Raw genomic sequence first — 12,293 nt, 5'->3', positions numbered from 1 at the left:
AAACATCATTTTCTCGGTTTGAAGTGAGGCCAAAAGTGAAAGAAAAAAAATTTAAAATGCCAAATGACTTGTACATGACCGTTGACCGTCAATTTTAACCCATTTGACTGACGGAATGTGGCTTTTTGTTATAAGATGGTAATTTGATGAGGTCATATGTCATAGTTGGTAGTTCATGAGGAGAAAGTGTCAATGCATTATAGTTCATGAGGGTAAAAGGTAATTACCCCTTATTTATTTGTTCTCTAACTATTAAAGAATGAGAGATAAGTGAAAAACAAAAAGAAATAGAGAAATTATTTTTTTATTCAATAAGTGAGTGAAGAGTATTCACTATTAGTAGTGAGTATAGCTAGCTCACCATTTTTTTTTCTTCATTCAAATGGTGAGATTGAAAATAAGAGTTTTTAACTACTTTCACCAAATTGCTTCACCAAAATAATTATAAAAAAAATGACTTTGATGGGGCTGTAAATGGTTTTGTAGAGTTGTCAAATAGCTATCCAAGTTTTTAAAAGTATGCTATAAGGAATTTACAAATGTTTGTTTTTACTCTCTTTATTAAAAATATTAACGACTATTTTGTCACGATAAATGTTAAGGGCACTATCTTTTTTAGTAACAGAAGTTTACTAAACTGACGTGTAACTCATTTATTAGAGAAAAATAAAACAATTAATTAAAATAAATATAACAAGTATCAATGAATAAGCTAAACAGGCATCTATTAGTAAAATAGTTAGTACCCTTAATATTTATCGTGTCGCATGTACATGTGATCGTATCACCGTTTATAAAATTGCATTAGGGTATATTACTTGACATGTTACTATGTTAGCATCGCTTGACATATTAGTATTTAACATATTAATTAAATACACTAAATTACAGTACTCCCTTATATTAAAAGATTTTAAAAAAAATTTGGCCAATTACCTTCATGTTATTGGCATGTAGATCAACCCCTCGTGGAGGGGTGGAGATTGTAGAGACACGAGTTCTCATAGACTTCATGGTCGGGCATGGGAGGAGAGTTGGCTAGTATGTTTTTTTTTTTTTTTTTTAACATAAGGGTATAATTATAATTTAGTATATTTAATTAACATGTTATAACTTAACTAAAAAATGATGTTAATGTATCAAGTATGAGATGGTGTGATGTACATGTGGCTTGATTTTATAGGAAGTGACATGGCTAAGCATAGACATGGCAAAATAGTCATTAATATTTTTTACTGAACATTAAGAAAGATAGTAAAAGCAAAAATTTGTAAAGCTCAACTACCATTATTGATATTTTTTAAAGGAAAATGTTAGGTGTTTTTTTAGTGTTTTTTTTTTTGTGTCTTTCTAACTGTGATGTGGCTTTTAAAATTACCAATAAATTAAAAGTCAGTAATGATAATCTAAAATTCAACGATAATTTTAAAAGTCACATCACAGTTAAGAAAAAACCAAAAAAATGCTAAAAAAACACCTAACATTTCCCTTTATGAAAACTCAAGTACATATTTGATAAACCTACAAATCAAAAGTACTAAAATGATGTTAAACCTTTAGTGTTTTTTTTTTAAAAAATTTTTATTCCTGTAATTCAAAAGTAGGGATAAATGTCAAATGATGACACGTATGATCTCAATTGAATTCATGCGTTGGTTTTCATCATAATGTTGTGAAATGTAAGATTAATATCTTTTTGTTAGCCATGGCCTACCAAATTAAAAGAATAAAATGAAAGGTGATGATTATCCATTATTTGAGATTTGAACTCATCCATCAAAAGTTATTATCTTTATTACAAAAAAAAAAAAAATTATTATCTTGCATGTGGGTTTGATTTGGGGATAAGGGCCAACATATCTCATATGGATTGGGCAACTAGGTTTGCAATTTTTCTGCTAAGATAACGGCAGGTCCGGTTTCCTCGTACTCCTTGCTTCACTAGCTGTCTGAAATCTCCAATTGTTCATCTGGGTAAGATTCAAATACCCAAGTGGTTCACCTCACAAATAGCTAGAACAATCTTGAACATTTCCCTACTGCTTTAACTTCTCTGGGTAACAGAGTTGTTTTGTATTTGATTCATTCATGTATTTATTGTCACCTGTTTCTTCGAAGACACTGCTACCCTTTACGCTTCTTCTTCAATACATGTACTATAGTTTTGTTTGCAGTTGCAAACTGAGGGATTGCCTCTGTTCAGTTTTCCCAAAATAACTCATGATATATGTTTCTGCATTTTGATATTTCGAGTTGGTTATGGGCATCTATTCTTGTAACATGCTTGTTTATCCCCACTCAACTTTCCCATTAATCAATGATATTAGGAAGACCTTTTATTTTCCATTGGGAAACTCTATTTTGCAAACCCCCACAAATTTTGGATTTCGCAAAATCCATTGTCAATGGGTTGCGCCCAATGTGGAAGAGATGGAACAAACAGAAATCCTGGTAGAGAAACCAAGGTTTACGTGGCTAGAGATAGGACCTAACATCACAGAAGCCCAAAAAAAGACTATTGCTCAACTCCCTCCTAAGATGCCCAAACGATGCAAGGCCTTAATGAGGCAGATTATCTGCTTCTCTCCTCAGAAATGCAGTTTGTCTGATTTGTTGGCGGCTTGGGTGAGGATTATGAAGCCTAGGAGAGCTGACTGGCTTGCAATTCTTAAAGAATTGAGTACAATGGATCATCCACTTTATCTTGAGGTACTTCTCACTTTTTCATTTTCATTTTTGGGTCTTTGTTGATTTCATTAACTCATACCCAATCGGACAAGTTGCACTATCTACTATAGATTTCATTAACTCAAACCTGACCAGGACTTGCACTATGTACATGTGTGCGTAGAGAGAGAATTTCTGGTTTGAATTTGCTTGTCAGTTGCTGTTGTAGCGTGTTTAGTATCTTGTTGATTTGAATTCTCATATAAAGTTGAAGACCATACAGGGAGAAAGTCAGAGATGAAATCTTTATGGAGAGAGAGCCAGAGATTCTTGCCAGCATCCAGTAGTGAGCTCTAAAATCCTCCCGGTTGGTTTTGTCAAATTCTTTATATTGGAATAGAATGACTAGAAAAAGGGCATGTGCATCAAACCTATCAGATATTTTAATGCCAATGGGAGGTTATTGGTGTGGGATAGTGTGGCACGATAGGGATTATGTATAGAATTGGTAGAATTTCATTCAGGTCAGAGATCTCTGTGGTGCAAAATTGGAATAAATTGATAATATATGACACATTATAATCTTAAATCATTACTTTTCTTTGACAGTTGTGATATCTGTTTAAAATTCTTGTCTGCCACCAATCAAATGGTTGTTGGCTAAGGAAAATTCAGGAAGATAAGCACATTTTATTTTGAAGAAGTTTTTAAGGAAACAGAGAATTAATAAGTTCCTATACCAAACATAGTTTTTTTTTCCCAGACGCTTCTGCATATTTTTATTGCAATTAACATTTAAAGTGTTAATCTTCTTGTAGAAGTTGCTTTATTATGATATAATATTTCTGTGCATTTAGATGAAACGTTCACTTTTTAAAACTCCTTACAACCTGAAGTGAATTCATGGTTCTTGGCGCTTTTCTTAGGTGGCGAAACTTGCCCTCCTAGAAGTATCATTTGAAGCCAATGTTCGTGACTATACTAAAATAATCCATGGATATGGGAAGCAAAACCAACTTCAAGAGGCTGAAAAGACCCTCTTGGCCATGAAGAGTAAAGGCTTCATCTGCGATCAGGTAATTTTAACTGCCATGATTCACATGTACAGCAAAGCTGGCAATCTTGAGCTGGCTGAGGAAACTTTTGAAGAACTCAAGCTGCTCGGGCAACCTTTGGATAAAAGATCCTATGGCTCAATGATCATGGCCTACATCCGAGCTGGAATGCCCCAGCAAGGAGAAATTTTACTTGGAGAAATGGATGCCCAAGAAATATACGCGGGAAGTGAAGTTTACAAGGCATTGTTAAGAGCATATTCCATGACTGGTGATTCTAGAGGGGCTCAAAGAGTGTTTGATGCACTTCAGTGTGGCGGTATACCTCCTGATGTTAAGATGTGCGGGCTCCTTATAAACGCATATGGGATGGCAGGTCAAAGTCAAAAGGCAGCTATTGCATTTGAAAATATGAGGAGGGCTGGTCTTGAACCAAGTGATAAATGTGTAGCTTTGATGTTGGCTGCATATGAAAAGGAGAACAAGCTTAACAAGGCATTGGAATTTCTAGTAAAATTAGAAAGATATGGAATTATTCTTGGGAAAGAAGCTTCAGAAACACTGGCTAGGTGGTTTCAGAGATTAGGGGTAGTAGAAGAAGTGGAGCTTGTCTTGAGAGAATATGCTGTAGGTGAAGCCAATTTCGAAGTTCCCTCTTCCTAGGTTCCAGTCTTTCTTGCCATATTATTGGTCTCATGTACATGTGCTTCTTTCAATTGCCAAGAAGGTTGAAGTGGTAAGATCATGAGCTTTTGGTTATTTCCATCGTCATTGTGGCTGCTGTATGTATTTTTGCTGATATATATATATATATATATATATATATATATATATATATATATATATAGGTGGTTTTATCCTCTACATGTAGTTGACATAGAACTTTGTGTCCTTGCCTTCCCATCTTCTTGTTGGCTGCGGTGTCCATATTAGAGCTGCAGCACAGAGATGGGTTTTACAAATCCATGGGGTTTCACTTGACTTGGACTTAAAGTCAAGCCAGTTGTTGTGTCATTTGCTTCTCACCCTTGGCATTTGCCCATTGAGAGCGGAATTGGTTATCTCTTGCGCCCCATTGTCGCGTGCAAGACAATACAAGAATTTTGGTCTTTAGCGACCACAATATCAGAGACTACTAAATGTTGTCACTGATGACATTTTCTTGTTAACGAGTTATCTACGATGACATTTGTTGGTTGTCACTGATAATCTGAAATTTTTTGATATTAGTGACGACAAAATTGTCATCATGGATGTCTCGTCGCTGATACACAGGTGGGAATTTTTTATTTTTATTTTTATTTTTTTGTGCGCGAGGTCCCAGCAATTTTATAGCAGTGACATATTACTTATGTCACTTTTAGCAACTACATATTACATTGGGGAGTAGGGTTTCCTTGCTTTCTCTAAGACATTCTAGTGTCTTGTCATAAATCTGAATTGTATGACTAAAATATGCTAGATTTTACTTAGTTTTTGTAGTTCCTGGGGTGGGTAAAATAGAACTCCAGTATACTGCTAGCAAACTAACTTGTGCAGAAGAGCTAGTTGACCTCAATATTAAAAATGATCTATAACATACAAAAGAGATTTTAACATGAATCTTTCTTTTATCGAGTCTCATACTGCCTAAGGAGATTAGTTGACCTCAATATTAAAAATTATCCTTCATACCCTGTTCCTCCTGTACCAATGCCTGCTCCTGCTCCTGCTCCTGTGCCAGCACCTAGCAGTTATGTACCCGTTCAGGTAATGCCTGTATGCCAATCGAGCTTCTTTTTTTGCACCTTATTTTGAATGGTTTCTTTTGAAGTATGTATCGCTAGCTGAAGCTGATTATTGTGCTTATACTCTCTTTATGGATGGCCCATACTCTCACTGCTTGTATCTCACAATGCAATCATTCTGCACTGTGTAGATGAGTTTTTCCAGGATAGGAATGCAGAACCGTGCATGCATTTAGTAGTTAATTTCTAGGCTCTTGGAATATACTGTTTGCAGTTGCCCACATGGAAGTCATTTAGTCTTTTAATCTGGAAAATTTGAGTTATTTATTCTTGGCATAATATTTACCTTATCCATTATAAAATATGGACGGCTGAATTTGTAAATCGGCTTGCAGCTGAATCCAGGAGTTTCTATAAACATAAGGCAATTTCTTCATGATGCTCCTAAGACATGTTATTTCACATGCTATGACTTATTGCTGAACACAATTACACACAGGATGGTTCCCCTCAACTTCTAGAAAGATTGTAATGAATTTTCTGTAGTGGCTGACATCATTATGGTTGCTCCTTGGAGATGCTTCCCAGCATACTTGAACTGCTTTGTTTTTGAAATAATAAGGTCTATCTATAGGCTTGCATAGACTTTGACAATGGTGATCATTTTAGCAATGCCTTTTTTTTAGTTAAAAATGGTAGGTTGGGGAGACCAATTGTAGCTATCCTACCTGGGTGTAATTATAGTAGCACCTACCTGTTGGGAGTTGCATAGGAGGAACCTAGACGGTGTGAACTGCAGGCACTCCTTCAAGTCCGACTGAACCATAACTTGACCCAGTCTCACCAGGGCATCAAGGGGAATCCAAGGCAGCTAATACTAATCAGGCATATGTAGGGATTCTCTATTGTGTAGATTCGAAACCACGCCCTAGTACATGCTTTAGATTTTAAAGATGTGTTTATTGAAAAATTGAATAACTTTTTCTTTTCTTTTTTTACAAACACATGCTGATTCTTTTTATTTTGCCCCTTCTTTTATGTAGTTTCAGAACTTTGATTAATGTGAATGTTGTGTTGTGTTTCTGAGCATATGTTGATTGAATACTTGTATGATGTAGGAGTTTTAACTGTTCTCTATTAGTTAACTACCAGGCCAAAATCAGTGACAATTGAAAATTATATAAATAAAATTCAAAATGTATAAAAAAGTACAAAGTTATCAGCTGATAATAAACTATCAGTGACGACATAGTATATCGACAATTAGTTATAATCACTAATGACTCCTTATGCTGTTAATAACTTATTATTAGCAATGAATGTGAACAAACAATAAATTGAACTGATAGAAAGCCGTTGCACTAAAGAACAAGCAATGAATTGAGCTGTCAATGCGAGCACATCTAGCATATTTTTTTTTCACATCTACCCTTCTAAAAGGAACATTGGCTCTAACAATTCCATCTGTCTACAAAAACAACCATAAATGTTTCAAAAAAAATAATAGAGGGTGTGTTTGCTAATAGAACGGGCCGTTACTGTACCTACTGTTCTAGCTACAGTAACGATCAGAAAATAGTACACTAAACCTGAAAAGCAATCTCCATCTCTTCGACAAAAATTACATCCCTCTCTCTTCATAATAACCTTGCAGTAAAACAAATCCATTTAACCTAACCACTCCCTAACTTTACTTATTTTCAACGAAAAAATATATATATATATATTTCTAAAGCTTCTTCTTCCTGGTTTGTGAAGTTAGGAGGTGGTTATGTTAGATGGGTTTGTTTTACTGTAGGGTTATTGGGAAGAGCCCGGATGTGATTTTTGTCGAAGAGAAAGGGATTGCTTTTCAGGTTTAGTGTACTATTTTCTGACCGTTACTGTAGTTGAAACAGTACTGTTGCAGCTACAGTAACGACGCCTTCTATTGGCAAACACAGCCAGAATTACCTCAAATATTATCATCGACGACTTTAAGGTTGTTAATGATAACAATTCTCAACTGAACAACTGTGATAACTTCTGAATTTTTAACTATGACTTTTCACCAAAATTTTTGTAATGAGAATTTAGAATTATTGCTTGAATAGGTCAAATCCTTATATGCCGATAAATGGTTAATAGTGATTTTCTTTCTATATGCTGATGCGGCAAATAAAAGCTGTGAGATGGCTATCTAGCCCATCTTGAATAGAGTAGAAGATGAGGTTGAGTTTAAAAAGTAGATTTATTTGGGTTTACCATTTCAAAAAATGCGATTTAAAAATAGCACTCAATCGCAATTTGGATTTTAAAGTTGCAAATTTGCCTTTAAGATTGTCTGTTTAAAAAAAAAAACACTCACGTGCCTCTGATTTGAAAATGCCGATTTTAGATGTGTTCAAATCGCGATTTTTTTAAAATACAATCTCAATCAATCCAATTTTCTACGATTCAATTTAAAATTGTATTTTTTGTCCACGAAATCGCAATGACACGTTCAAAAATTTGGAAAAATCACCAAAACATTAGTGGCTTCAAAATTTCTCTTTCTTTATGAATCAGATATATAAAGATTGGTGAAAATTAGAATGTTCATCAAAATGATTCTTTTAATTCAGACGATAATTTGACTAATTCCTCACCGTGAAATTGTTTGGAAACAAACGAGGAAATCACCACTATCTGTGTGTAACTTAATCTTCAAATATTAGAAAAAAAAAAAAAAAAAAAAAAAAAAAAAAAAAAAAAAACTTAATCTTCAAATAATTATAAAAATAAAACAGAATGAATAAAGTAATTTTGAATTTCACTAGTACTTTTGAAAATAAAAAGGAATACAGCTCAGTTACTAAAATTACTTCCCATTATAACATGGAAATTAATTAATTAAGCTCTCTTCCTAGCATATGATCAACGGGAAGTCTCATTTGGAGAGAGTTGGTGATGTTGAGGAAGTGGATCCGGGGGGTGCAGACCCGTGTCTATGGAGGAGTTCTCGTGCCAACGCTTGGAGGTCGCCACCGCCACCACTTGACGACGAACCGCCGCCTCCAAATTGACGTGGATCCATGGGCCGCTGCTGCATGGCCCACGAGGGTTGCACCATGGGATCGAAAAGTGACGATAAATCATACGTGACGGGCATGGAAGAGGCTGAAGGGAGGTCCGCGATTGAGAGTGGCGGCGGTGTCATCGCTGTTGGAGGTGGTGGAGCGGGTGGTGGCGATGGTAGCTCCAATGTTGCAAGGTGGGCTTGCAAGTACGAGAGTTCTGCTTGTAAATTCACCACCTGCTTAAAACAATTCATAACAAAATAAAAATAAAAAATAAAATAAAAACAATTACACCTTGCGTAGATAATATATTGCATTTTTTAAGGTAAAAAATGAAGACAATTTGAGTGTTTTCCACAAAAGCGAGACTGCTGAAGGCAACAAGTAACAAACTTCCTAAGTTGGAGACAGAAGACAAATAATTAAGTTGAATCAACCAACATTATATTTGGGAAATTAATGATAAATAAGGACAATATTTTATTAAATTAGACAAACTTAAGGCTTTATTTACTTTGTTTATACTAAAAGGGTACTCGAAATATGCGCACTAGAACATGGCGTTGCGGACAAATGAAGGTTTCTCCTGGCATAGGCTAAACATAGTGACCCATTACATAAATTTCTTATCCATAATTGTTGTTGGGAGAAGTAATTTATTGTGCTAACTATACATTCATTGTTTTCTTTCTTTCTTCTTCTTCTTATTTATTTATTTTTTTTAAGATATTTTGTAATGTAATTTGTTTGACAGTCCTCAAAGTACCTTTTTTCTACTATACAACTGATGGAGATGGCGTGAAGTAAAACTCAGCCTTTGAATAAACAATCACTTGTAAGGAAAAAAAAAAACAGAGAAATGTTATTTAGTAGACTGATATACAACTTCCATACAACTATATATGGTAATGTGACAGTGAAAATTAGCCATTAATTTTTATTTTTTAAAAGCTCTAGTTGATCTAAAGGTTAATTTTCATTGTCACATTATTCCAGTCATATAATAGTCTACTAATTAAATAGACTTACTAAAAAAAGAAAAAAAACTAAAGACTAATTTTTATTATTTCATCATCTCAATTGTATAACAGTCTATTAATTTAATTAGGTCTTGCTATATACCGTCACTTTGATAGAAAAATGCAAGACAAAATGATAAATTGTGCTCTGTTGGAGAAGCCCCACCAACATGTAGTCTGTAGATGGGGGAATATAGGGAATGAATCTTAATCCTCGCTAAAAGCCTAACTCCCAGGACCCGACCATTTCCTTAATAACAGCAAACCCCACAATTTTGCACAGGAAAATGGTACAACTTTTGGATATGCACGCGAAGCAACCGGCCACCCCATGATTTGTTAATTAAAATTAATCAAACACCTGGATTTCAGTAGAGCACACAAAAAAGTCTCCTAAGCACCGCAGCCTGTCCTACACTTTTTCTTAATTGGGTTTCTTTTAGTTTTTTAGACCAAAATTTATACTAATTTGTTTCTCATCAAGGCTACTGACAGCCTCCTATCTTTTCCAAACTCCTATTCATAATTGAAGGACGTAATAGTAAAAATCAGGTTAATTTTTACTATTACATTATCTTTCCTATATTAATGCAAAGGCTAGAATAATCCAACATGTTTTTATATATGGGCGTTACTCCAAAGTCGAAAGAATTCAACGGTTAAAAAGAAAAAAAGACTTCTAAGCTTTTAAAGTCTGCCTATTATACTCCATATGTTAAACGCATATGCATGCCATGGAAAGGGCAAGTGAAAAGTGGAAATTTGAAGAGGAATTAACCCACTTACCACTTTCAAAGATTTACTTGAAGTACTAGGCAATTAATTATGTTGTAATAAGACAGTAAAAAGCAAAAGCAAAAGAACAAGCTAGACATAATTAACTACTACTGTCTTGTTCTTATACTAAAAATGGCAAAGTGACAACTTAAATTTACCTGTTGTTGAAGAGCAAAGATGTGAGCAACGCAGCCGTATACAGGATCTCTAAGCCGAGCCTGAGCCTCATAGCATATTGTCACCACCGCATCGAGCCGCTTGTGGATAGGAATGTGCAAAAGAAGCTTGGATACGTTACTCGCACCAAACACCTTGTGCACGGCTGCGAAATGGGCTGCGCCTTGCTCCGAATCAAAGTATGGCGCAAATATACACCCCGGCACGCACTTCCTCCGCAAAAACTTGCAAGCACCGCATGGCCCTCCGCCGCCGCCCCCACCGCCACTGCTGCTTCCGCCGCCATTTCCGCCGCTACTAGTAGGGTTTGCACTCATTTGTTTTTTTGTGTGGTTATCTCTCTTTCTTTTTCTGCTTTCTGTTTTGGGTATGATGATTATCACATAATTAGGGTTTGTGGGGTAGTACTTGAGGAGGAGGAGGGAGGAGGGAGGAGGGAGGAGGAGGAGGGTGGTGGTGTTTTAGGGTTTGGTGGGTGTGGGTTTTTTTGGTTTTTTAATGGGTAGTGATATAAAAGGATATATAGAAGAAGTCTTTAAAGCCACGCGAGAGAGCAAAGGCTTAACCCCCACATTTAGCTGCTTGCGTGAAGCAAACATGCGATAAGCCCCATGTTATTTGTTCTCAACTGCTTTCCTTTTTCTTTTATCTTCCTTCCTCTCGTGAGTTTATTCAACAAATCTCATGTTCCTCTCACTCTCTCTCTCTCAAACTTTCTCTCTAAAGCTTCCTTTCAATTCTCTGGCTTTACATATATATGATATATATTGCACTTTGCTTTGGCTATATATATATATATATATATATATATATATATATATTGCTTTTCGAAGAAAAAGAAAAGGATTTTAGAAGGTGGACACGCGTCAAGGGGACTGTCTATATCTGCTAGCCACTGCGTGTTTTAAGCTGCGTGGAGGGGAAAAGACGCCAACTCCTTTCTCTTTCTCTTTCTCTCTCTCTCTCTCTCTCAACGTTGAAAATGACTCGATTTTCCTTTTCCTTTTCTATATACATGAAAAAGCCAAAAAGAAGCCGATGGGTTTATAAAAATGAAATGAATGCCCGCTGGATTTTCTAGAGTGTAATTTGTGTTAGTAGTGGCTAATAATAAAATATTACTTTTAAATTCAGCAAGAGTCAGGCTCAGGCGATTAAGAGGCATATATATGAATTTTTGTCAAGCTAGCAACAGCAGCTGAAGAACTTGGGAATTGAAGCGGCCGTGTAGTGATCAAACATTAAGGCCAATATTTATGAAGTGGATTTATCTGTCAGGCCATATATTCCTTAAATGGAAATAATAATGTTCTACTAATTTATCTACTCCATTTGTGAGAGCTCTGATCAGGAGTACTCGGGTCATCAACATTACCTCTAATGGTTGAGTTTGATGACCATGACAATGACACTGTAATTGTAAATATATTCCTCTTATAGTATGAAGCTTTCTGTCTATACCTCACTTCCAATGACATCCTCCCTAGAATTGTAATTCAACAATTACAGGTGACAATTTCTTAGAGTCACGTCTGTTAGTAAAGTTGGAGTCTTATCCGGGCACTTTATACATGTACAGGATTTGCCTAACAATGTGTGTCATGTCAGAATATGAAGTGGCTCTACCTTAAAGGGATTTTCCATTATAAAATGGTAAAAATTACATTTTTATTTTATAATTATCTTACAACGAGTAGTCTCAACCAACTTTTGATTTTTCTTTTTTCTTTTTTAACAATGACTAATCCAAGGCTTAATTAGGACTATAACACATTAGCATTATGTGATAATTGCTAAATAAAAATGTAATTTCTAATATTCTTTGTTCACTTA

At 35.3% G+C, this 12,293-nt stretch overlaps 2 protein-coding genes across 3 annotated transcripts; one reads left to right on the top strand and one right to left on the bottom strand.

Annotated features, from left to right (window-relative positions):
- The first annotated feature begins 1,815 nt into the window (after positions 1–1,815).
- LOC132188196 (Tetratricopeptide repeat (TPR)-like superfamily protein) lies at positions 1,816–6,097 on the top strand. Of its 2 annotated transcripts, XR_009440865.2 has the most exons (3): positions 1,816–2,709; positions 3,594–4,458; positions 5,845–6,097. XR_009440865.2 is itself a non-coding variant. In XM_059602602.2 (2 exons), the coding sequence occupies exons 1-2, from the start codon at positions 2,260–2,262 to the stop codon at positions 4,383–4,385; spliced, it is 1,242 nt and encodes a 413-aa protein (XP_059458585.2). In that variant the 5' UTR covers positions 1,816–2,259; the 3' UTR covers positions 4,386–6,097. The 2 variants fall into 2 exon arrangements, 1 of the variants encoding a protein (XP_059458585.2); XM_059602602.2 differs by having other exon boundaries at positions 3,594–6,097.
- A 2,155-nt stretch (positions 6,098–8,252) lies between these two features.
- LBD18 (LOB domain-containing protein 18) lies at positions 8,253–11,151 on the bottom strand. Its single transcript, XM_059602593.2, has 2 exons — positions 10,442–11,151; positions 8,253–8,723 (listed from the first exon to the last, which is right to left on the bottom strand). The coding sequence occupies exons 1-2, from the start codon at positions 10,775–10,777 to the stop codon at positions 8,358–8,360; spliced, it is 702 nt and encodes a 233-aa protein (XP_059458576.2). The 5' UTR covers positions 10,778–11,151; the 3' UTR covers positions 8,253–8,357.
- Positions 11,152–12,293: the final 1,142 nt, after the last annotated feature.

Source organism: Corylus avellana, chromosome 6 (assembly GCF_965113065.1).
Source record: "Corylus avellana chromosome 6, dhCorAvel1.hap1.2, whole genome shotgun sequence".
NCBI lineage: Eukaryota > Viridiplantae > Streptophyta > Magnoliopsida > Fagales > Betulaceae > Corylus > Corylus avellana.
This window is presented reverse-complemented; position numbering and strand designations above follow the sequence as displayed.